Here is a 26,911-nt window from a genome sequence, read left to right as displayed (position 1 = left end):
CCTTTATGAAGCACACACTGCACAGGTTTTGGACATGCCAGGACAAACATAAACTCGGGTATGTCTTAACTTCATAAGCGTAAGATGACCCAGTCTCCCCATTCTGCATTGGAATGAAAATAAAACAAAACCGCATGACACATTTTGCAACACACTTACCCAAGCTGGATCTGGTGTTAGAGCGTTCAATTATTGCGTGCTTACTGGGATTATTTAACACTGAGCGTTTGGCAAGGGAGATATCAGCTGTAACCCGTGTGATTGATATCCTACAAATAAATAGAAAAAGGGTTAACTAAAGGACATATGTATTTTTATCAGTTCAAACTGAAACATTCCATTAATCAGAAGTGCAACTTGCATGTCACGTACTAGAAATGCAGTTTACGATATCCTAAGAATTATTCAGTTTGTTTACTAACTGCAAATTAAATTTTACTTAAATAATTAAGCTAAAGTTAAATTAAGATTGGCTTACATAAAAAATGTGCTGATACTTATCAGAATGCAATGTATAGAGGCTTTCAGACATGAAGCTGAACTGAACAAGCTTCATTGTAGGACAAATAGCACTTCTTCATTTTTCCTTTTCTGGTTTCCTGCTATTCTCTAAACGCCTTTCCAAAAGCTGAATCATTCTGGGCACTGTTCTATCCTCTGGTATCTCAGAGGATCTCATTTATCCTCTGGTATCTCAAACAAGAAGCCATTTTGGTGAGGGCTCAGATGGTGATTTTGGCAAATCTATTCAACCTCAGATGGTAAAGTCAAGCAGGATTAGTATTACCATAAACTCAAAAGTGAATGAGCCTTTGGACGTATGTATTGGGCAAGCACAGCAATGGGCTTGTGGGGAACAATCTGCAATCACCATCGAGGCTCAACCATGAACAATAGACTTGAATGGGGTAATGGAGAACGTCAGAACTCTATCTGCTAGAAAATGGGAAATAGCGGAGAAAAGTTAAAAAAACTGCATAAAAATAAGTTCTGAATGTCTTGCATTCATTAACGAATATTTCCCATGATATTCCTCCTAAATTATGAAGACGTGCACAAGGGGTGAATCACAAAAGGTCTACTGAACGAGTTACAGGGCATAAATGGAATTGGATTGGCAATTCGCAAGGAGAGTGGTAATTAAATCCCGTGATATTGAATGTTTTCAACTTCCAATATACAGTTATACAGACCAAACAAAAAAATGCGATTGAATGACTCAGAGGACGATGAAGAGAATTAAATCTTTTTCCAAGGCTTCAACAATCTGTGATTTAATCACAGTGACTTAGTCAGAGAAGGAAGCAGCTGAAAAGTCACGCTCAAGTTATTTCATGGATGAGCATAACATCACCCAGAAACCAGGATTGTGTCTCCAACCAACTTGCCCAGACATTCTTCCACCCTACTTAAAACTACTAAATACAAAATCCTCTTGACTACAATTGTCAAAAAAGTTTTAAAAAGGGTGAGTGCAGCACAGCACAAGTGGGAGACCGTTTTAAAAATTATGGGGTGTCTACCCATCTGATCAACAAATTTAACACACTTTTTGCCATTTCACTCTCTGTAGGTAGATTTTGTCAGACTTTGGAATCATTCTTTTTATAAAGCATTAATGGATGATGATGAAATATTGATGATTCAACCTACACATTGACCCTATTTGATTTGATTTATTATTGTCACATGTATTGGGATACAGTGAAAAGTATTGTTACTTGCGCGCTGTACAGACAAACATATCAATCATAAAGTACATAGGAGAGAAGGAAAGGAGAGGGTGCAGAATATAGTGTTACAGTTAGAAATGGGGTCAAAAGAAAGATCAGCTTACTATACAGTAGGTCCATTCAAAACTGATGACAGCAGAAAAGAAGCAATGAGGATTCACACTACATATTTCCTATAGAACTGTACTTACCGTCCTTCAAATCTGTGTTTCAGAAAGTCAAACAATGCTTTTTGCATCATGTCTGTCACCTAAAGAAAGGAATATTATAAAATGAAAGTTTAATTCATGTTTTGATAATAAAACACTTGACTTACAGTTTAAAACTGGACTTGCGTAAATGTTTCATTCTGTAGTGTTTCTAGGATTTTATAGTCATCGAGGGAGCTGTGTGATGAGATTGATACCTGGATTTGACAGTTCCAGTTTGGTGATAAGCCTGTGTGTTTGGAGCAGAAAAGTCTGTTTGATTGATCCTAATATCTCGGCAATTCCTCACTCTACAAAATATTGATTCAATTCTCCTGTAATATATTTCCTATGTTATCTGCATCATAACCTCAAGTAAATTCATTACTTAGTACCAGACAGAGTTTGATGAACCTATCTGCTATCATGTTGGCATGTTACCAAATTAGCACTCACATGTCACTGCCCCATGGACTAAGGTTGCATTTTCACAATTCAAAATGCTAAAATCAATAGGAAATGATTAGACTCATCAACCATCCAGCATTTAGTTGCATTTCAAAATTCAATGCAATTTTTTAGCTGTGCCATACCAGTGGCAGGGTTCCCACCCCACTTATGCACTTATTCGCAAATTTGCTGCTCAAACTAAATGTATTGTGAAGAAGCATTCTTTTTTTGCTGGTTTGCAGAGGTGTTGATTTGTACATTTTTCCATATTTCAAACTGGTCACAAAACACAAACAATTTCAACTGAATGTGGTGAATAAAGAGCCTGCCACCAGAGGTTCATTTGTAAACATGGCACTTTGGAGCGAGGCAATTCAAGATGTAAGAACCCTGAAATTTTAGCAAACTAGATTGGAGTTAAGTTTCCAAACTGTGCAAATGAACAAAACTGGAAGGTGCAAAGGCAATGGTTACTTTTTAAAAAGCGAGCAGAAGTGCCTCGTACTAAAACTGAACCAAATAAAAACACAATGCACATAGAAAAAAAATGTACTCTTTACCTTTGGGTTCATTTTCCAATGTGAAAGAATAAAAGTCACCACCTGCAAACTCAATCTTAAGAAATCTGTGCCTTTTTGTGCATCTTGATTATAAACGTAAAGTATATTTATTAGTTTGAAGTCTATTTATTAGTGCACCAGTAGGCTTACATTAACAGTGCAATTAAATTACTGTGAAAGTCCCTTGTCTCCTTCCCTCCCAAGTGTCAATGTTATGGCTTATTGTATGCAACAATATTTTAAAAACTGTTGACTGTAGAGCATGCCACAGAAATTGAATAAAACTTCTTATGGTCCATTCTTCATCTACTTGACCTACTTACCTCATATCCTTTCAGAGAAGGCCCCACTAAAACTACTGGTCGCATAGAAGGCACTACATCATAAGGAGGGATGTGCTCAGTCTGTGTAAATAAAATATACTCTTAGAATGTCATGAACAGAATAGTTTCTAAGTTAAGTTTGTTTATTAGTGTCACAAGTGGTCAGCATGGCAGTAAAATGGTTACAACTGCCGTTTCAGGGCCAAGGACCTGGGTTCAATTCCGGCCTCGAGTGGTTGTGTGGAGTTTGCATATTCTCCTGTGTCTGTGTACATTTCCTCCGTGTGCTCCTGTTTCCTGCTACAGTCCAAAAATGTGCAGGTTACATGGATTGGCCATGCTAAATTGATACTTTGTGTCAGGATAAATATGTGTGTTTGCACAGTTTGGGATTGTTGTTGGTGCAGGCTCGATGGGCCAAGTGGCCTCTTTCTGCACTGCAGGAATTCTATGAAACACTGCAATGAAGTTACTGTGAAAATCTGTGAGCCACTACACTCTGGCGCCTGTTCAGATACACTGAAGGAGAATTTAGCATGGCCAATGCGCCTAACCAGCATGTTTTTCAGACTGCGGGAGGAAACCGGAGCACCAGGAGGAAACCCACGCAGACACGGGGAGAACATGCAGACTTACACAGAAAATGACCCAAGTTGGGAATCGAACCCAGGTCCCTGACACTGTGAGGCAGCAATGCTAGCCACTGTGCCCCCATGCCATCAACTGTTACCCCTTTTAACACCAATTTCACAACTGACCTCCCCACCAAATATTTTTCAGTACCTGAAGTTGGTATTGGATTAAGATTCATATATCCTGGAAATTGTGCTGACAAACACTGAATAAGTCAATCGTTTCTGCTGGATTGTTTCAATTTCCCAGACCTAATTAACAGCCTAGCTGCACAATGAAAATATCTGAACTAACTTTCCGATTAAACGGCTTAACTGAAAACACAAGCTGTTTTAAAATGAATATTTATGTATTTAGCAGCAACTCTGCTTTCCACTATTATATTTAACAGTAGGAAAAAGGACGAGTCTTCCTGATGTACTCTGGTGCTGCGAGACTGATTACTTTGGTGACTGATGCATAGCACCAGCACCTGTGCACAGTAACAGTCGCCATGTTAAGGCCTGGCAGACAAGAACCTTGTTAAAGCAAAATCCACTGCGGGATTTCAAGTGTTCATCACTCATTAAAAGACAATGAGTCGTGGAGTAAACAAGAACTGGGTGTGTTTGGTCCCCAGGGATGATAGAGACACGTCCTAACTTAGTAAATATTTAAACAGCTTATAAACAAAGGACATGACAGATCCTGAGTTACATTTAACTGCTCTGTTCTGAAAGATACCACCGTTAATTTGGCTGACAAGAATGCCAATCACACAAGCTCAAGTCATAAGTGCAAATATAGACAGGAGCACAGAATCTCTGCTCCACACTTGTTAATTAAGCCCTTGCAAAATTCGGACAAAATTGCAGACTTCTAAGTTTTTCCAAAAACATGACGGGCCGGATTTTCTGGCCTTTCCTGCTGGTGGGATCTGCCAGCCCCATCGTAGGTGAGCCGCTACGATGGATTCCCCAGCGGCAAAGTGAGCAAGCCATGCAAAATGCTGGTGAGACTGGAAGATCTGCTGGCGGGACTGGAAGATCTGCTGGCGGCCAACAACAAACCGTCTCCTCTGCCAGAAATCACCCTATGGGGGAACTGGAAAATCCCACCCGATAATACTGTATCCGTGAAAATGTATTTAATTTTCCTGAATGCTCTATAATTTACATGGACCAAAGTAACTGTGCTGGTAATACAACAGTTAACTCAACTGACAGTGACCCCTGGGCTAAGAAGCCTAAAGAGATCACACTAGCTTGTGCTTCCTCCAGTTGAGGACAATATTTTGGTCCTGTTGGAGATGGGCACAGAGGCAACCATGTGGGCACAGAATTGTGTGCTTAATTGCCGTGGCTCTACTTCTGCTGCCTGGGCATATTGGAGGTGAGATGGGGAAACAGCAGGGCTAAGCTCCTGCAAATGGCAGCATGAGATGTTTAGCTACCTTCCTTAATTGGTCAGGGGGCCTGCCCTCATAGAACCCCTACACTGCAGAGAAAGCCATTCAGCCCATCAAACCTGCACCAACTCTGACAGAGGGCAGGATTTTACAGTCTCACTCGTCCCAAAACCATAAAATTCCACTCAAGATCAACGGACACTTTCATTGTCGACGTCTCGCCCACTCAATTTCCGTGGTAGGTGGGATGGTAAAATTCGGCCAAATTGTCTTCCCATGCCCTCTCCCTGTAATACCACGCATTTCCCATGGCCAATCCATCTACCCTATGCATCTTAGGAGACTAAGAGGCAATTCAGCATGGCCAATCCACCTAACCTGCACATGTTTGGACTATGGGAGGTGGAAGCACCTGGAGAAAACCCAGGCAGACACGGGAAGAGCATGCAAACACCACACAGAGAGTTTACTAATTGGCCAATTCTGGAAAAGTGGCAGATGAGTGGCAGTCCCCTACATAGCCTTTATAGGAAGGGGTATAGAATATAAGAGCTGGAGTCTAATGTTGCAGTTGTACAGAATGTTGGTTAGGCCGCATTTGGAGTACTGCGTCCAGTTCTGGTCGCCTTACTACCGGAAGGACGTGGAGACTCTGGAGAGAGTGCAGAGGAGGTTTACCAGGATGTTGCCTGGTACGGAAGGACTGGGGTATGAGGAAAGATTGAAGAAATTGGGGCTCTTTTCCCTTGAAAGACGCCGACTGAGGGGGGATCTAATAGAGGTATATAAGATTATGAAGGGTATAGATAGAGTAAACAGAGGTAAGCTATTTCCTATGATAGAGACACATAGGACAAGGGGCCATGGACTTAAGGTGAGGAGGGAAAACAACACAGATATTAGAGGGAGGTTTTTCCACACAGAGGGTAGTGGGGGTATGGAATGCTCTGCCAAGTAAGGTGGTGGAGGCAAACACGCTAGAGTCATTTAAGAGTAACTTAGACAGGCACATGACTGGGTTGGAGATGGGTGGATATAGGAGATTGTTTTAAATAAGGGTCATTAGCATTGGGGCGTCCCTGGTAATGTAAATGGGTATAGTATGATAATAATGTTTTTTTCTCTTTTCATTCACAGGTTTTAAGTCGGTCCACCTCGTGTCCAACGAGGGGCATACACGCGATGGGTCGTAATGGGGCTGCTCTTGGTTGTTCGAGATTGGCCTAGTGCTTCATGTCGTTAATGTGTGCCTAAACTGGACCAGATACTGGGCAAGACGACAGCTCAGTGACTATCCCTGATTGCTGTGCAGACACATGGATTTGGGCCGGTGTCTGTGGGAGTTTGCGCATTCTCCCCGTGCTTGCGTGGGTTTTCTCCGGGTGCTCCGGTTTCCTCCCACACCTCAAAGATGTGCTGTTAGGCTGATTGGCAGGAATAAATTGTCCGTAAATCAGATTCCCTCAATCTGGATAGCCATAAAACATTAGACAAGGGTCGTGGGTGGAGTAGGGGGACTGGTGGTGTTGAGATGGCGGCGCGGGCTCGTTGGGCCGAAGGGCCTGTTTCCCGGGCTGATTTTGTTCTTTGTATAATGCAGGCTTCTGACCCCAGCTGGGCTGATAGCAGGGTCCTGAACCCCAGGGGGAAAATCTGCTCTAAAAAAAACTACACTTGAAAACAATCAAGCATTCAAATGCTTTCTATTATTACTACAACAATAACCAAAAACAAAAATCAAGTTCAACTCTAGATGGATGGTTTATTTTGTCAACAACTAAATGCATTCATGTTTACAGAACAATAGGCAATTTTTGCCTAAATTCTTGGAAGGGATTGAGCTTTGAAGCAGCAGATGTGACCTGCCATTAGCCGGTGTTGGAAACTCTTGGACCTGTCACTGTCAACAGGTTTTCCCATTGTTCGCACCATCTGTTGCCAGGGAACCTGTGACAAGGGCAGTCGCTGTCAGTGGGTCCGGAAGATCCTCCCGGTTGGAACGCCTGTAAAATTTTTGCCCTTTTACTTTGCTGGCCAATTGTTTGTTCAGGCACAGGTTAACACAGAATGTATAAATATACTCAGGATTTATTTTGTTACCATATTGCATCTCTTTTGCAGGCAGTGCAGCAAGAGATTAAAGGTTTTAAGGTTTAAGGCCACAAGAGGTGATTCAATGTTAGCTGATTTAAGGGGCCAAATATCCACTGTATCTTTGATTTCAGCATAAGTGCCAGGAACAGCCTACTACCTGAACGCAGCAAAAGGTTAGTGGGAGAGGTTTCCTCTATGGGAGATATCAGTCAGCTGGGCCCGGAACTATGGCAGTGGCCAGCAGCAAAGAACTCAGAACAGGCAGAGCTGCATTTGGCTCTATATAATAAGGGGCCAAAGCAAAAGTCCGAATGAGAAATGACTGTGATTCAGGCCAAGTCCCTAACCTGGGCCCCCTTCTCTCTCTGAGTATCAGAGAGCTCCTTTAGTTACAGGCAGTCTTTGAGTTCAGAGAAACAGCACTTATGATGCTTGTACGTTGACATCCTTTTCAAATTTATAACACTGTTCAGACTGCCACGCCAGCCCACCTTTAATGTTTTTATCACACACAAACACTACTACTTATACACAGAAACAGAGTCAAATAACCCAACGGCCAGTATTAGGTCACTGACTCTGAATATGCTGGGGGAAGTTGTGATACATTTGGCCCCCTGCACCCCTCACTCACCAGGCCATCACACCACATTGGAAGGTCGGATTGACGCGTGGTCACCAACTGTTTATGGGGCTTGGCAGTCTATGGAGAATGGTCGCTGTGGCCCGCTGCCTGGGCAAACTACGGTCCAGAAAGCAGAGAATGGTTTTCAGCGGATCGTTTTGGCACACCGTATCCAGGAAGTGCTAACCAGGCTTGAGCCAAATCCAAGTCAGCTGCAGCCTGGGGAAGGTATTCAGAGGTTTGAATGTCTGAAACCCAGGGGAAAAGCAGTCACTGGTAAAGAGCATCCTTTTCCTCGCTGAATTGCCCCATTTTTAACATTGTTCCTCTGGGAAAATCGACTTGCGACAGTTTGGCTTAGGTACTGATTCCAGGAATGAATTTTGTCCCAAGTCCAAGGACTGCCTGAATTGGTCAATTGCATGGTTGCAGCTCCAAGGTCAGGAATGACGCGAGCCCCCACTTCTGGGTTACATGGAAGTTCCACCTCAAACAAGATCCCCTAAAGGAAATGAGCAGAGAAGGCTGATATTTAATCTATCAGGATACAAGCCTGAGTCTGGAGCCCTTCACTAACTTACAGTGGCCATGTTTGGAAAGCATATGGAAGTTTGGGACTATGGCATCTCTGTGTACGTCACTTATTTCAAATTCAGCCAGCAGCAGTCCATAAAGGAATACAGGCAGAAGTTATACACAAGCAACATGCTCAAAGCAGGGGCACAGACACTGGGTCAGAAACTGGATTGTAGCTGGAACCAGCTTTGTTGTGACTGTTCTTTTGATCGTAGAATGCTGGCATGATGACGACTCACACTCTGAATCAAGGCTCGGGATGTAAAGGGATCGGGACACGGGTCAGTCTTCCAGAGTGACTCCTGAAGCTTCAGCAACCAAAAGGATAGAAGTGCAATGTGGCAAGGCAGCTCCTGGTGTTCTGACTCTTCTATGGAATTCCTGTTGCAAGCTGGGAGGAGCCGTTATTGCTTCCCTCAAACAGAAAGCAGAGGCCCAACCTCTTAGACCAAACAGGCATGACTGAAAATGACAGAATGTAGTGAGCAGTGTAGCATAAGGGTTAAATGTGGTTCTTGGCTCCATAGCTCAGTGTTTAGTGCACTGGTCTTGTAAACCAGGAGTCACAAGTTCAATTCTTTAGGGATCAGTTGGCTGGGTGGATAGTTTGTGATATGGGCAACATCAAGAGCAAGCACTTAATTCCCATACTGACTGGGGTCATTTATGAACCTACTGAAGTCTACAAAGACAACACGTCTAACAAACTTACAACAAGCGGCAACAGTTGATTTCTCACACTTGGATTTTGTGATGCAAGAGATCCCACGACTTCACGAAGGTGGGAAGGTTGAGTTTTGTCCCAGTTGCAGGTGTTGGATACCCACACTCTGAATTCTCACAAATCTACTGCACAGCACTCCTCAGGCTAGTAGAGTGCAGCTGCACTCCTCTATCTATGAAAGCACTGTCCTCACACCCACTGACACTCAACCTGATCGCAGTGCCATCCCAGGCATAACCTCCATATCCATTCTCCTCAAATGTTCTCATTCCATCCTTTCCATACAATTCACTGCTCACACCTGCTTTTTTTCTCTGCAAAGAACACCTGGGAGAGACAGAGAACCGGAGGTGGCCCTCCAATGAAGCCAGCCTGTCCACTGCAGAGGCAGCAGCAATGGAGATTAGCAGGGTGGTGGAGTGCAAAGCTGTTGATGATGGTGATGGGAATCTCCCAGACACTGGGCGACAGAATTAGAAATCACACTGCCACTCGGCACACAACCATCACTGATGTTGACTTCTTGTCACCATTTAGTGACATTTGAACATCTGCGCAGTGTTGACTCTTTACTCTTTATTTCCCACCGCTTTGAGCGTAATGCAGGAGCTGGAGGAAGGAGTCGTCGGACGAGTTCACAGGGGTCACACAGGCTGAAGAAACACTGGCACAGGAAGGATGAATAACTTCCACCATCTCGGTTGCAAACTCGACAGTAGGTCTCCTAAATTGTTTGGAGTATTTGGGTGGCTTTGGTGTTGCAATGCAGGACAAATATGCAAAACTGTCACTGAAGGAAACACAAGCACGCTTACTGAGGGGCTACTGCATGGCCAAGTCCCACTGGAGTGAAGAAAACTTCCCAGCCATACATTAAAGGCGTGATCAGCATTTATCAGTGCAATGCCATTGTCTCAGTGCAGCACAAGAAGCTTTTTCAACTCTTAATGATGGAATATAGGAAATATTTCTAATGACCCCACCTCAACCACCCTTTGGGGTGGAGAATTCTAGAGATTCACCACCCTCAGAGAAGAAATTTCTAAGTTTTAAATGACTGGCCCTTTATCTTGTAGCTATGCCCCCTGAGACTCCCTCACTAGCGAAACATCTCACCATTCATCCTGTCAAGCCCCCTCAGGATCTTGCATGTTTGAATAAGGTCACCCCTCACTCTTCTAAATGCAAAGGAATACAGAGCCAAACTATTTTGTCCTTCTTGATAGGACAACCCTCTCATCCCAGGAATTAGCCTGGTGAATCTCCTTTGGATTGCCCCCAATGTTACTTTATCCTTTTTCAGGTAAGGGGACCAAACCTGTATGCAACTGAACTGGAATTCATGCCCAGGGTGCTATTGAATAAATAAAGACTCCCAAGGTAAAATTATATAGGCAAAGACACCTGCATAAATTTGGTATGTGGTGATAATTATTCTTCAATTTAGGTAAGAAGAAGGTTTTTTTTATTGTTAATGATGTCTGCCAAGACCTTAAGTTTAGTTAACTTTGCTCATGGACTTAGATTAGTACCTCTAATTATTATAAGTATACAAATTCAATGCATCGGTCATGACTTTTCATCTTGAAAAGATCAATGCAAAACAGAAAGCATCTCAAAATAAAATGGCTAGTGGTTTAATTTTCATGAACGTTTGTCAATCCCAGTGCAGACATGACAGGCCAAACAGCCTCCTTCTATGCTGTTGATTTGATTAGAAATATAACTAGCTATTAATTAAATATGGATAAAATGCAACAGAATATATTACAAACTAACGGTCACAAATATATCCAGTTTAATTATACCAGCATACATTTATTACCATATGTAGCATCACATCAAAAGCAGATGTGGGCACTAGGGATAGGCTGCGTAATTAAGCAAGTTGCTTTCAAGGGAAACAGACAATAGCACCTAATGGTCTTTGTCCAAAGCATTTACACATCTCTTTTCCTTTCCCAATAAAACCTTTTTCCCCTGGGCTGCACATTCTCTCCCATTTGTTTCAGATTTACTGTATGTTTTTGTTTTCAGCCACACTCTCGCTTCCTGTGTTAAATTTATTTCTGAATAGGTACAAAATACCCAAATGTAAGTGACCAAGAAACCAGTAACCAACAAATGACTCATTTTTCAGATTGTATCTTAAAGTAACAAAACATGCCAAATGTCAAAGCAGAAACACAAAGCATCAGTACGACTGAACTTAACACACAAACATCAAAGCACAGTAACAACAGCCATAAAGATTTTTTTTCTCTCTATTTCAACTAAACTAATGCACACGACAATCTAATACAATACTGGCAGTCCTGTTATCCAGTTGCTAGGTAGCAGGGAATGTCCCAGTGGCATAATTAGCATGATTCTCAAAAGTTTATGCACACAGCTAGCTCTCTGATGAGTCTCTTGTGCACACTTCAGAACCAATCATAATCTGAATCTCTACAAATCATGTGTGGCAATTATGTGGTCCTAGTGTTCACTCATTTTTCAAGACAGACACTTGTTCCTGCTGATCGAGCTTAAGATTTCAATGCTAATTATGCAATGGGCAGGACTGACATGTAACAATATTGACTTACCGATTTCTGCTTCTGTTTAGCTATAGAAACATTGAAAAAAAACAAGAATAACAGGGCATGCATGTTATTGACTTTTCACAGGACACATACAAATACAAGACATACTGCTGGTTATGTGACATACTGCTGGTTAGCACGTGCGACAGACTGCAGTTTAGGAAGTATGGTTACCTTCTTAAAGAAGGGCATTCTTTTCTCTTTAGACTGGGGAGACGTTAGACTGTTTACACTGGCTATAGGGGAGCGGTGATTTGCCGGGGAATCATTGTCTTCTGCATCTAAGCCACTGGCATCTAAATCAAAAGCTACACAGGCAGATAGATCCAGGGTACCAGGCAAGAGGGGAAGGAAGGAAAACAGGAGTTGAATGAATGGGAATAATTCAAATAAAATATACAACGGCACATATAAAGTAAAATATGACAATGTACAAACAGTAAAAGAAAAGGAACCAAAGACAACATACCTATTTATGTCAAATATAAAACAAGAGACAAACAATGAATTGTGCCATAAATACCAAGTAGTATAAACTGGAGCTTCTGGAAAAAAAAGGTAAATAAATTCTCTGCAGAAAGAATTTGGCTCACTTAATCATTACAACAGTAAACACACTTTAATATTCACTTGCAAAAATCAGATTGAAACTCTACTGACAGGTCTGTTAACAGTGGCAAACTTCAAATAAGGAAGCATCCTTATCCATCCTGTGGGGAAGCAGTGGCAAAGACGTATTGTCGCTAGATTAGTAATCCAGAGACCCAAGGTAACGCTCTGGGGACCTGGGTTTGAATCCCACCATGGTAGATGGTGAACTTTGAATTCAATAAAAAAAAATTCTGGATGACCACGAAACCACTGTGGCAAAAACCCACCTCATTCACGAATGTCTTTTACGAAGGAAATCTGTCATCCTTACCTGATGTGGCCTACGTGTGACTCCAGATCCACAGCAATATGGGTGACTCTCAATTGCCCTCTGGGATGGGCAATAAATGCTGACTCAGCCAGCAATGTCCACATCCCATGAATGAATAACAAAAGTGAGACTTTCATTGTCACCTTTAATCTATTTGTGTAAAAACAGACAGTACGATGGTTCAGTTTGTGGGCATTAATTGTGCACTTAAAAGGACATCAATTGGCAGCAGGGCAGGAAGGTCATAATCAGGGTGCGGCAAGAAGGTGGTGGGGTCCCCACATGCCATTCTCCTACCTCATTAAATGACCACCCCTCTGCCCCAACACCAAACATACCCTGGGGGAGGTAACTGAATTATGCACACGTGCTGATAAGAAAAATTATTACATTAACCTGCAAATATAATCATTCAATTCTTTTCTTGAAATCACTTATGTTTACATGGGATCAAGGTGCATTGAAATTACTTGGCTTGTTATATCCACTTCTGTTTCTCTTCTCTCAAGGCCTCAGTTTCTGTGCTAAGTACCCTTCCAGTAGATATTGTCAGGCTAAGTAATCATGGCTCTTGAATAGACTGGGTCTTAAACTATGTCTGGCAGAGACAGAGCCCGGCAGCCTGCACTACTACTGGGATCAGTATGGAGAAAAGAAAATCAAAACAAGGAGAAAGAATATTCAGGTCAATAGACCATGACTGAAAAAAGCCAGCCAATTTCAAATTATTCTTTGTAATCAAATGTCGGGAAAAATATAAAGTAATAGAAGGACTTCAAGGAGAGGCTACAGAAAATTTGTTCTTGTTCTGTTCCAATGCCATCTGCTCACACCCCGCTGAAGATCTAGTTCTTATTACCACATGTAATTGCAATTTAATCTTTGAGAAATAACGTCAAGCCAAGCACTTGTATATCAGTGTATCCAATTACCAAACCCATCCTTACAACCCACAGCTCACATTTCCACTTCAGGTTGCAGGCATCCAACCCACACAAATAATTCAGTTTCATCATGTACAGAAATCCTAGCAACGCCCTAATACAAAGCTCTCCACACCAGTCATACTACAGACATAATTTACATTTAAGCCTATAGACCAAATGGCAATCCTGTAAATTATTGTGTTGCTACAGGACACTAAGGGGGCAATTTTAATATGCTCAAAACCCTTTCACTTACACAGACCCTAAAAATCACACCATTCAAAATCATTTCCAATGGAACGGAATGTTAGAAAGTGAATTCTTCTTATCATCCTAAGCCACAAGGCCTTTGGGATTCTGTAATCGCCTTCATCATTTGCTATTTGTCACTAGGTGGATTACTTATTTCCCTTAACATCTCTGCTCCAGTTTGAGAAACCTCTTGGTATGCTTCAATTTCCTTGTCTTATGGATGAATTAGAACTAATAAAAAAAGTGCAATCAGTAAGAAAGCTCTGAACTACTCAGGTTTTTACTCCCCCTGTTTACTCTCAGCATTTCAATAAACTTTCTTTATTTTGGAATTAACAAAATCATTTTTTCATCTTCAGATGTGTACATAGAACATAGAACATAGAACATTACAGCGCAGAACAGGCCCTTCGGCCCACGATGTTGCGCCGACCAGTTACAAAAACAATGACCCACTAGCCTATACCAATCCCATTTCGTCCATAAACCTATCCAGAGATCTCTTAAACGCCCCCAAACTAGACGCATTTACAACTGCAGCAGGCAGGGCATTCCAATCCCTCACCACCCGCTGGGTAAAGAACCTACCCCTGACATCCGTCCTGTAGCTACTCCCCCTTAATTTAAAGCCATGCCCCCTCGTGCTAGCTTTCTCCATCCGAGGAAAAAGGCTATCACTATCCACCCTATCTAAACCTCTAATCTGTATGTGGAGCTAAAATGAAGTGGAAAGAGCTGGATTGGATATCTGGTTAAGGACGTACTGAAGACGATTAAATACATGTCTGGCTCCTGTATGATGTCGAGATGCCGGCATTGGACTGGGGTAAACACAGTAAGAAGTCTCACAACACCAGGTTAAAGTCCAACAGGTTTAAATGGTAGCAAAAACCACTAGCTTTCGGAGCACTCCCTGCTCCTTCGTCAGGTGAATGGGAGTTTTGTTCACAAACAGGGCATATAAAGATACAAGCTCAATTTACAAAATAATGGCTGGAATGTGAGTCTTTAATCAAGTCTCAAAGATACAGACAATATGAGTGGAGGGAGTGTTAAGCACAGGTTAAAGAGATGTGTATTGTCTCCAGACAGGACAGTTAGTGAGACTTTGCAAGCCCAGGAGAGTCGTGGGGGTTACAAATAGGGTGGCATGAACCCAAGATCGCTGGTTGAGGCCGTCCTCATGTGTGTGGAACTTGGCTATCAGTCTCTGCTCAGCGACTCTGCATTACTGTGTGTCGTAAAGGCTGCCTTGGAGAACGCTTACCCAAAAATCAGAGGCCAAATGCCCATGCCCGCTGAAATGTTCAAGGTGAAGTTGAAGCAGAGTTCAAGCTGAAGTTGGGGAACACTTCAGCGGTCATGAGCATTCGGCCTCTGACCATCGGGCAAGTGTTCTCCAAGGCGGCCTTCACGACACATGACAACACAGAGTCACTGAGCAGAAACTGATTGCCAAGTTCCACACACATGAAGATGGCCTCAACCAGGATCTTGTGTTCATGTCACACTATCTAACCCCCACAAATTGGCTGGGTTGCAAAATCTCACTAACTGTCCTGTCTGGAGACAATACACATCTCTTTAACCTACACTTAATGCTCTCTCCACTCACATTGTCTGTATTTTTGAGATTTGATTACCTGTAAAGACTCGCATTCCAACCATTATTTTGTAAATTGAGTTTGTGTCTTTATATGCCCTGTTTGTGAATTGAACTCCCACTTACCTGACAAAGGAGCAGCGATGCTCTGAAAGCTAGTGGCTTTTGCTACCAAATAAATCTGTTGGACTTTAACCTGGTGCTGTGAGACTTCTTCCTATATTATGTCCATGACAACCTTTGAAACACATTGGGCAGGGGGTTGAATAAAATAGATTATGTTAATATTTTCCAACTCTGTTTCTCTGGAGTCTGTTCCTGTATTTCCTCCAGAGGAATCAATTAATGGGAAAGTGCAGTGGGGCAAATGGCAAATGTTCTATTGTAGGAAAACAGAGGCACTTTTCTCCTTCCATGCTTTTGTACATTCTCATAGACACTACCATTTCTTTCCAGATGCAAGTCTTTGAACTGTCAAATATTGCTCAGATGTTACTCAACAACATTATGCTATTTTATTGTCGGATCAGCTTCATACAAGTGATGGACCAATACAGGGCATTGAAACACCAGCTTGCTGAACCATGTGCACTTGGCTGTTTAAATAGTGACTGGATAAGTCCCAGCGATGATGCCTTTCATGGTTGAATAGCCTAGCAGAACAGTTTACACATTCACACAAACTTAACTACTCAGTTCTTAGACTGAACATTGGTCTTCAAACAGTGCTAAAAAAAGGAAGAACATTTGTAAAATTAAGTATCATCCACATTCAAGCAGATAAGCCAACATCGTAATGCATCAGAGTGAAGTCCACTGCCGTACTAAGGTTGATTGATCAGTTTAATGCCTACACGATACACGATACATAGCTTTCCTTAATGCGTGGATACTACCTTTAGTCAATATTAAAATATGTGGGGAGAGGAAGGAAGAGAGGTGCTGTGGAGAAAGAGAGAGGAGGATAAAGCAGCATGATGAACACCGCTGTGTTACTGTTTACAAGACAGCTGATTTAGACATAAATGTCTTTCAGCAGATTATAGAAATCAGCATACATGGGTTTTAGAATGGCTTGCTTCTCATTTGTATTTAAGGCATGATTCCACCATTTTAAAATTTATATATTTTAAAATTGCTTCAATTCTCAACGCAGGGAGGGTGTATAGTTGGTTGGCTACTCTCAGAGGAGTTGGATGTTATCTCAAACTGGGTAAGGTCACTGAATTTTGGCTCCCACTGTCATTTTCAATAAATCTCTGAACAGCCAAAGCTTGTCATCACCTCCAGATGTATGCACCACTCGCTATGCTCTGGCGTTACAGCTCAGGGATCACTGATATTCAAAAGGAGTAGAGATGTAAAACGGCTGCAATAAATGAAGAGCAAAACAGATGTGGAGGGAAAACAATATTGGTCAAAACAAGAAGGAAACGACATAATAACTAAACACTTTGCAGATTGATTCAGTAAATGATTAACAGATGGGCCAGGAAAAAAGTGCAAAATCCTGATAAATTTTATAGTGACGCGTGATCATCTAGATAGCTCTCAGCAATGTCATTTTTTTTTCCTGCACCTCACAGTTATTCATCATTCACATCAGAAAATGCATCAGAAAATTCTTATCCATGGTCATAAACTTTAACCTGCTCAGTTTCACAATCTTCAATTTTTACCTGATAATAATAAACTCCTGAAGATTAATTTTGATGGCAAAAGGTTGAGCATTAAGAATCTACTGCCTGCCTTGGTAAAATGTGTGATAGGTTCTCTTCAAGACGCTAGAGAAATTGAGAGTTTTCGTTTCACTTCCCTGGCAGCCAGAGGCAAAATTAATCAACCATGATGAAGTGATCATATTTCAGATCTTTAAATATAATTTGATTTCACCTCCCCGCATCAACATTAGTAAATCAATGTCCTGATTCAGTTTTCCTGGCTAAAAAGAAATCTTGTGCAGCTTTGTGAAATAAAAAGCTACAGCATAAAAGGGTTAGTCACGTGACCTGATTGATACTGCCTCAAGGAAGGCTACATAGCAGATAACAGGATGGAAATCTGCTAACACTCATCATGATACCTGCGTTCACTCAGAGATACAGATTCAGGAAGAATAGACTGGACAGCAGCTAGAGCCCCAGCATTCGATGTGCCAAATTGTAGGGCTAAGGATTAGAAGTCCCAATGTCTGGGTTTCTTTTCATAATGTTATTTTTAATTAAACTACTAGTCTCTGGCAGGAAGATAAAATATTCTCATTGCTTTTAAATATACATAGCTGACAGAATGAAATTCAGGTTCAACAATGCAATTCAGACAAAATCCAATCAATAAACTAATGATGATCACATATAGGTGTTTTGGAAGGCAGAGAATTTGTTGACCCACTTACCAGAAGAGGGTGGAGTGGATCGCCTGGAACTAGGTGCCACATCACCAAAACTGGAAGATGAATTTCCACCCGATTTACTAGAAGACGGAAAGAGAGATAATAATATTATATTGCAAGGAATTTGTTCAAACGGCAAACATAACCAACATCCATGCTTCCATTCATCAAATAAGCTCCTTGCCCATTTCTCAGCCCATCTGCTGGCCAGTCCAGATATTTTGTACAATGTTCATCACCATTATCTTTACTGTGTTCGCTACACTTTAAATGACTACAAATTCATCTTCCCTCCAAATCAATTCTGAATGTGAGCAGTAGGGGAGTTAAGGGAAGGTTCACAAGAGATTCACAAGAGTGATACTAGAACTGAGAGGCTGATATCTAGTAGGAAAGATAGTGAACAGAGTGGGACTTCATTTGTCTCGAAAAAGACTAATTTTCCAATTATCAACAAAGGCCGATAGCGGTTTAGAGAGACACTGAAGCTGTCAGCACCCACGGTGGTTTTCTTCAGGATCGAGCAGCCATTTTTAAAGGCCATCCCAGTGCACAGAAGTTCATATGTAAACTGCTCCCCCTGCCCCCTCCCCAACCCCGTGACACTGACCAGGCACTGCCCTTTGATACTCTCCATGGGGCAGTCCCTGGACATGCCCCTCTCCCCACTGAGTAACACACTTACCTCTGGGCAGTTTGCTTGCCAGGTGCACAGCTTGGGGGGTCAGTTGTGATTCCCATCGGTCTTCTCCCACACCAGCATGAATGGACTTTTTTTTTTAAACAGGGTGGGAGGGTGATATAGGCATAGAGGCCATCAGGTCCTGTTCAGGGACAGGGGGATGGGGACAACTGTATCATGTTTTTGCATCAGCGTGAAACACAATCTGAACATTCACGAGATTTTCCAGTCTTGCTGCCATTCTGCCCAACAAAAGCAGACATGGACAATCCAGCCCCCCCAAGGGTGGAATTCTCCCATGCCACCTGCGACAGGTTTGGTGGCAGATGGGAACAGAGGATCTAATGGGAATCAAAGGCTGGAATTCTCCAATCTCCTTCGCCCCACCACCATATCAACAAGAAAGGAGAATTGGGTGCACAGCCAAATGTCCATTCACTGCAGCGGGGCCTGAAAATCCCAGCCACAGGTGAGGCTGGAGAATACTGTCCAAAAAGTCAGAAAGCTGCTGGTATAAAATCCTGTTGCAATTCTCCCAATGGCAGGTTGGTCTTCCTGCTGGCTGGTGGCTTCAACACCATTTATATTCAATTGCATCTGAAGAATGCTCATTAAAATGGCTCATGTTTTTTTGACCCCATGTTAAAAACTTGGAACTGTGTTTTGCCATTTCTCCAGGTTGTTGAACGAAGAGGATCAAACCAAGTAGCAAGAATTCCAAAATGCACCAGTGGTCCAGAATTTACTGAATTGAGTGACACGTGCCTTTGCCAATGTGTAAATTGTGACCTTAAGCTTGCAGTAAGGAAGAGATACCCTGCCAAATGCAAATCACCACAAGTAATTGGTTGATTTGTGCCATTCTGCTGTTAACTTCAAAAAAATAGCATTTCACTTAACCTCACAATGATTTGCAATAAGTAGCTGCAATGGCACATCAATTCCCCATTAAGCTAGCAACAGAAAATTAGCCTAATTACTTGCAGTCTTTGAATCCTATTAACATAAGTGCCAATGATTGCCAATCAAATTCTTACCCAGAAGTGAACAAGAGTGGAACTGTATTTCTTCAGGTTGCATGTTATTTCCAAGTTTTTAACACGGGGCAAACAAAATGACCATGGAAACATTAAAAGAATTATAATCAACTGTGTGTGGTATTATTGTAAATGATTTAATTGATGTTTTCTTATCACAAGATAATTATGGATGAGGAACTCCGTTCAGCCTATCTTAGTTTACCCATCAAATTGACACTGGAGCATCTAGTTAGTTTTTGCACTTTACCAGGACAATTGTTTCCACTATTCGGTTGAGAAATGAAATCTATATAGATTATTCCCATTAAGATCTTCCTGATATCAGTCCAAATTTCATATTTGCTGGTTCTAACCTGACTCTTGATTTCAATTCAAGAAATTTTCAAATTTAGCCGTTTTTTTTTCACAGGTCTATTTTTCCCCACTTTTACTCCTCTCTCTCATAATCTAATCTCCCTTTAATCTCTTTCTATGTCTGGCATTGAATTCACCCACTATTATTCACCATTCTTTTCAGCCCTCCCGCTGTTTATTTTTCAGGCCCTCATTTCTGTAACCTTTCTCTAAGCACCACAACCCTTTCAGATCTTGACAACCCTCTGAATCTGGCCTCTTGCACCTTAAGTCATTCCACCACTATGACAGGTGGTTAAAATCTTGGTTGAAGGGGCAGGTTTTCTCAAAGAACCTGAAAAGGTGGAGAGAGAGGTAGAGAGGCGAGAGAGAGGGAATTGCAGAGTTTAGGACCTAGCCAGATAAAGGCAAATCTGTCAATTTTGATTTGATTTGATTTATTATTGTCACATGTATTGGGATACAGTGAAGAGTATTGTTTCTTGTGTGTCATACAGACAAAAGATATCATTCATAGAGTACATAGGGCAGAAGGAAAGAAGGTACAGAATATAGTGTTGCAGTAACAGGTCAGGTGAAGAGAAAGATCAGCTTAATATATGATAGGACCATTCAAAAGTCTAGGAAGTTCAGCAGGGAAGAAACTGTTTTTGAGTCTGTTGGTACTTGCTTTTTTCCGACGGAAGAAGGTGGAAGAGAATATGTCTGGTGTGTGTGGGGTCCTTGATTATGCTGGCTGCTTTCCCACGGCAGTGGGAAGTATAGATTGAGTCAATGGATGGGAGGGTGGTTTGCATCATGGATTGGGCTACGTTCACAACCCTGTGTAGTTTCTTGCGGTCTTGGTCAGAGCAGGAGCCATACCAATAGTAGAGCGATGAAAATCAAGTTGGACAAAATACATGCTAATTACAAGGTGCAGTTACTATATAAAGATTGACTTTAGATCTCCTAACAGAAGGTTTAGATATAAAAAGAAAGCTTTATCTTGTTGATAAAAGTTGAAAAGCCAAACTGCTGCCACTGCAAATATTTTGTAGTCCAACTAATGCTCCCTTAAACGATACAGATTATGCTGTAGTGAATTATTCTAGCCCTTGATCTAAAATGAATACAAGCAGATTGTTCTTTAAAATATTTTATTTACATTTCAATCCGTGCATTCTCCTATAACTGTTGCCAGTAGTCTTGGTAATACTAGGGCAAACACATTTGTATTTTCCTTTTATTGCAATCGTCCCAAGGTGTAAAGCCTTCATCCTTAAATTTTTAACATTTTACATTCAGAATAAATCTAGCGTCAACAATTACACCAGTTGAAGTATCCCAAATTCCCTAGATGTTTGGGCCCAAACAATGTTCAGTGTTGAGTACAGTTAATCAAATCAGAAATGGATCCCAATTTCAGCCTGGCCTTAGTTTTCTGGTCTCTGTACAGGTCATGAGGCAGTACTATCTGTTTTATCACATGGGGGAATTTTTCCATCCCACCCGGAATCATGGTGGGCGGTGGGGGCGGACAGTGCAAAGGTCTGTTGATCTTGGGCTGGATTTTCCGGTTTTGGGGCAAGCATGGCTGGAAAATCCCACCATAACACTTCTATTATGTGATTTAGCAGACTAGGTGGCTGTGTCATTGGGAGAATTTGAACCGAAGGAATTTCAGGGAAATTGAAACATATTGGAATTGTCACATGCTGATCCCAAGCATCTTCCACATCAGGAAGTTCTCATTCCTCAAGCTTACCTGGAGTGATATTTTCCTTGCTTCACTTTTTGATCGTTCTGGAACCTCATGTTTTCTAGTTTGACTGGACTTGGGATGAATCCTATTTCACAGCCTTCCTTAACCAGCCGTCCTATCCACCAATCATTGCTAAATTTCTAAACATGGGAGCAAAAGCAAGGAAAGAAAACAAAAGCATAAATATCCGCGCATGTTCAAATCAAAACCGCTGTGCTAAAAGCTGTATCAAACCTACTTCTTTAACATGTAGAAAATCCTTTGCTTCAAATGAGATAGCCATGCCTGGGACAGGAACATCATTATCCAGTGCCGCACTGTAGCCGACATTTGTCCGTACCGCAAATGCGACAGGTTTAGTCTGCCAGGACAAAAAATAGAACATATTTTTAAGTTATATGTTTCAGATTTGCTGAAGCTATGGACAGCCTTGTGACTGTTCAGTGCTCTGCCGATGCCTTACTGTTGGTACATTGGGCATTACATTCACTAGACTGTAACTTTGCATTCAGACACGCGTTAGCATGATGCAGAAGCACTTCTGAACTGATTGAAAAGTTTCAATCGTGTTCCATTTCTTGCAGACTAGATTTGATTTGCACAATGGAAGCCAAATCTTTCAAAAATGTAAAAATATTCAGAATTTACTTTTGACTTTTGGAATTAAAATTCAGCAATTTTCCAGCAATGTTAAAAATAAAGGCAGTGCTTTGTTTTTTTTTTGATAGGTTCCCTTTTCTTACCTACTCTCCAGCATCACATCGTTCTCAACAGTTTTGTGCCTTTCTATATCAGAAACTTGCTCAAAGGGCAAGAGAGAGCTGTATGCATTCCCTCCCACCTAATGATCAAAGATGGATTGTGGCACAACAGGGAATCTTTCAACAAGATTCCTTTTTCTGGCAGGGTTCATGCTGCTGAAGTGCATTCCATTTCAAGAAGCACTGGTAAGACTCTTGCCAATCTTGTGTTTCCAGCAAAGAGCCTTGTGGGACCGAAGTACAGTTGGAGCTGGAGACAATCCATTGTTGGGTGAATCTGCAACCAGGCATATTAAGTGACCTTCTGCAACAGCAAGGGCCCTAAATAAACCCTCAAATTCCATGGTAAATTCCCCAAACACATGGATTGTTTGACATCATTTTCTTCATCTTCTGAGGGTTCTGCCTCCCACAAAGTGAAAACCCGTCTATACAATTTCAACGTTAAAGGGCGTGATCTTACCTGCTGTTCACGACATGCTCCCGCTGCAGCATGGTCGGAGAATTTGCCGCCCAGCCAAATCTCCACTCACTGCAGCAGGATGGGAAAATCCCACCAGTATGAACAGTGAACCTTCCAACCAAATACTTTGAATATAAAACTAATCAGATATCAGGCCGGTTTAGCATTGTTATTTGGCAGTTACTGTCATTCAGTTGGTTTAAACCTGGTTTGGTGGGTAATCTAAAAGAAACAGATTCATAGAGGTCTACAGCATGGAAACAGGCCCTTCTGCCCAACTTGTCTATGCTGCCCTTTTTTTTAGACCACCAACTTAGTCCCAATTGCCAATGTTTGGCCCATATCCTTCTATATCTATCTTACTCATGTAACTGTCTAAATGCTTTTTAAAAGACAAAGTTGTACCCGTCCCTGCTACTGCCTCTGGCAGCTTGTTCCAGACGCTCACTCACCATTTTAATTCTAATTTTAAATAAACTGTTTAAGTGACTTGCAAGCTGTCATGCTTCATGACCAATCTAATTCCCTGATGCTTTGCCCACACTGACAGCAGGAAGTATTCCCACACATTCAATAACTTTTGTGAGAGTGGCAGAGTACAACAGCAAACGGAGCCACATAAAACATCATTTCAGCCACAGTTAGAGTCCTTACTGCATTGCACCCCATTGTGATAAGTGCAATAAAGTGGGGAGAGCAAGTCACGGGTGAGAGTAGAAATGAGCTACTCGATCATTTCTGCTGGATTAGGAAAAAAAAAGGTCAAAGACTCAGAAGTTTGTATGTATTAAAAAAAAAAGTTTTGATAGAATAGATAAGGCAAGCTTTTCTTTGGCTCCGAATCAACTTAAAATGGTCACTCAGGGAGGGAGAAAAAGAGGTCAGCAGAAATTTATTTACACAGAGTTGTTGGAATATTTGTCACTGACAACAGCTGAGGGAAAAAAAACCATTGCATTTTAAAAGTGGGATAAATATTAAAAGCTGAATGATGGAGGATAGCAGGGAATGGGATTAGTTCATGCAAAGAGATATCACAAAGACAAGAGGCTGAATGGCTTCCTTCTGCGCAGTGAATTGATGTTCTTTTAATGTTTTGGGGTTACTGTGCTTTGACAGAATTGGAGTTCCGTGGGAGCGTAGGGGTGTTCTTACAGAGGCCTATAAAAATAATGAGAGGCATAGATACGGTAGATAGTCAACATCTTTTCCCAAAGATAGGGGAGTCTAAAACTGGAGAGCATAGGTTTAAGGTGAGAGGGGAGAGATACAAAAGGGTCCAGAGTGACAATGTTTTTCACCTAGGTGGTGGTGATTGTCTGCAACGAGCTGCCAGAGGTAATGGTAGATACAGTAACAATTTTGTCTTTTAAAAAGCATTTAGGCAGTTACATGGTAAGATGGATACAGAGGAAATGGCCAAATGTGAGCAATTGGAATTAGTTTAAAATGTAAAAACTGGGCAGCATGGACAAGTTGGGCCGAAGGGCCTGTTTCCATGCTGTAAACCACTACGACTCTACTAGTTTGGAGTTCAAGCTGAAACTTTGTGACTCAAGTGAAGTCTATCTGGAATAGGGATCAGCACAACATGGATATAGTATTGCACACAAAATGCTTGGTCTCAGTTGTGGCAGCACAGCTGAATCTGAACAAACACAACCAGTTTGCCAAAAAAATGCCATCCATGCAGTGCAATTTCTGAGAACAGAGCATAAAGACAGTAAATCTTGATGCAATAGCCTATTTAATAATTCATTCAAACCATTTAACTGAAGCAAGAAACAACAACAAGCAATAAATATAAATATAGTTTACTCAAGAGTGAATTGTGCTTCCACGATGTGGTTTTTGACATAATGCTGTCTGAAAACCATTAGTGGAGTTGTTATACTAGGATCAGTAATTACACTTGACAGGATGGAGAATAGATTTTAGTGGAATTTTATTTAGGAATCGAGTAGGTGTGGAGATGGGAGGTGGGATTTTTCCAGCCTCGCTTGCCCCAAGACTGGAAAATCCTGCCTGGTCTGCCCCTCGCCAGCTCCAATTCCCGTGGTGGGTAGGACAGTAAAATTCACCCCAATAATGGAGTTTTGTACGGTGGCTATCAGTTTAAACTGTTGTGCATGAGTAAATTCTGGTGACCTGGTGGCCTATTCCTGGATTCCAAAATTAAGCAGCTGATATACATGGCATTACCTTCTCGATCCATTATCCCTGTGTTAATAAATTGAGTTCAGTTCTTAAATAAATGCAGAACTAGCACTTGTCTATGTTTTATTAGGGATGTGAGTGTCGCTGGCTGGGTCAGCATTTATTGCCTATGTCTCACTGCCCTCCAATGCCCTGCATTTCTGAGGACATTTGAGAGTCATAGAGGTTTACTGCATGGAAACAGGCCCTTCGGCCCATCTTGTCCACGCCGTCTTTTTTTTTAAATGCCTAAAATAAGGTATATTTTTCTGTTTATTCCGTTTAACTTTTTATTTTTAGTGTTAAGTCGCGAGTTTCGGCGGTTTTTTTTTAAATTAGTTAGAAACCGGAAGTCGTCACTAGGACGCTTACCGGTAGTTGTAGTTTTTTTTTCGGGTTTAAAAACACCTACCTCCGTGTCTCGGCCTCATTGTTCCTGTGGAGCTGAGTCGAGAGGCAGCGATTTTTGGGCGTGCGAGGAGGCAAAAATAAGGTATATTTTTCTGTTTATTCCGTTTAACTTTTTATTTTTAGTGTTAAGTCGCGAGTTTCGGCGGTTTTTTTTTAAATTAGTTAGAAACCGGAAGTCGTCACTAGGACGCTTACCGGTAGTTGTAGTTTTTTTTTCTCGTGCCCCTAACACTATAAATTAGTGCAGAGAGGATTCCCGATTCTCTACACTGGTAGAGAATCCCACCCTTCCACCTCCTCTAACCTAATTATAAGTGTGAGGGAAGTTTTTTTTTTATATTTTTACTTTTCTGCTGGTAATTGATTCAGGGATGGCAGTTCAGGCTGTAAGCTGCATCTCCTGTGGGATGTATGTAGTGAGGGACTCCCACAGTGTTTCAGGTGATTTTACTTGTGGGAAGTGTGTTAGATTGCAGTTTCTGGAGGAGCGTGTAAAGGAGCTGGAAGGGGAATTAGAGGAGCTCCGTATAATTCGGGAAGTGGAGGCAGACATAGAAAGGAGTTATAAGGAGATAGTCACTCCTAGGAATAAGTCTTGGGTCACTGCCAGGAAGAGGGGCAAAAAGCAGTTGGGGGGACAATCCCCTGGGGCTGTTCCCCTCCAAAATAGGTTCTCGGTCCTGGAGGCTACAGTTGAGGAGAAATCAACTGGGGATAGCCAAAGGGAGCAGGTCTCTGGGGGTGAGCCTATTGGCAAGCCTCAGGTGGTTAGGGGTAAGAGAGTGGGCCTCGTGATTGGGGACTCCACAGTTATGGGGACGGATAGGAGAGTTGGAGGTAAGGGTAGGGACTCTGGGCTGGTGTGTTGCCTACCAGGGGCTGGGGTCCAGGATGTATCGGACAGAGTATTCAGGACTCTTAGGGGAGAGGGAGATCAACCCCAAGTTATAGTTCATGTGGGGACACATGACATAGGGAGATTAAGGGAAGGGGATATTAAGCAAAGATTTATGGAGTTGGGGTGGAAACTAAAGGCGAAGTCAGAAAGAGTAGTTATATCTGGACTCTTGCCTGTGCCACGGGATAGTTTAGAGAGGAATAGGGAGAGGGAAAGTTTGAACTCGTGGCTGAGGGGATGGTGCAGGAGGGAGGGGTTCAGGTACTTGAGCAATTGGGGCTCATTCTGGGGAAGGTGGGACCTCTATAAGAGGGATGGTCTACACCTGAACCAGAGGGGAATCAATATCCTGGGGGGTAAATTTGCAAAAGCGATGCAGGAAGGTTTAA

General features: G+C 41.9%; 1 protein-coding gene across 7 annotated transcripts in view; it reads right to left on the bottom strand.

Moving 5' to 3' along the window:
• Nucleotides 1-26,911, bottom strand: part of LOC145357497 (voltage-dependent L-type calcium channel subunit beta-2-like) — a 191,678-nt gene that overhangs the window by 20,491 nt on the left and 144,276 nt on the right. For 5 of the 7 annotated variants that reach the window (XM_080210919.1, XM_080210893.1, XM_080210948.1 and 2 more), the window contains exons 3-9: nt 22,032-22,154; nt 21,797-21,933; nt 17,977-18,053; nt 12,053-12,186; nt 3,255-3,335; nt 1,925-1,983; nt 160-269 (exon numbers count right to left, since the gene is read on the bottom strand). In XM_080210919.1, coding sequence (XP_080067045.1) covers nt 160-269; nt 1,925-1,983; nt 3,255-3,335; nt 12,053-12,186; nt 17,977-18,053; nt 21,797-21,933; nt 22,032-22,154 — 721 coding nt within the window. Of the gene's footprint in view, nt 1-159; nt 270-1,924; nt 1,984-3,254; nt 3,336-11,881; nt 11,902-12,052; nt 12,187-17,976; nt 18,054-21,796; nt 21,934-22,031; nt 22,155-26,911 lie in introns of all 7 variants that reach the window. The other 2 variants (XM_080210930.1, XM_080210938.1) reach the window with 2 other exon arrangements.

The sequence above is a fragment of the Carcharhinus amblyrhynchos genome, chromosome 2 (assembly GCF_965287045.1).
Source record: "Carcharhinus amblyrhynchos chromosome 2, sCarAmb.v2.hapA, whole genome shotgun sequence".
In the NCBI taxonomy this organism is placed as follows: Eukaryota; Metazoa; Chordata; class Chondrichthyes; order Carcharhiniformes; family Carcharhinidae; genus Carcharhinus; species Carcharhinus amblyrhynchos.
The sequence above is the reverse complement of the archived record's forward strand: the minus strand, read 5'-3'. Positions and strand labels throughout refer to the sequence as shown.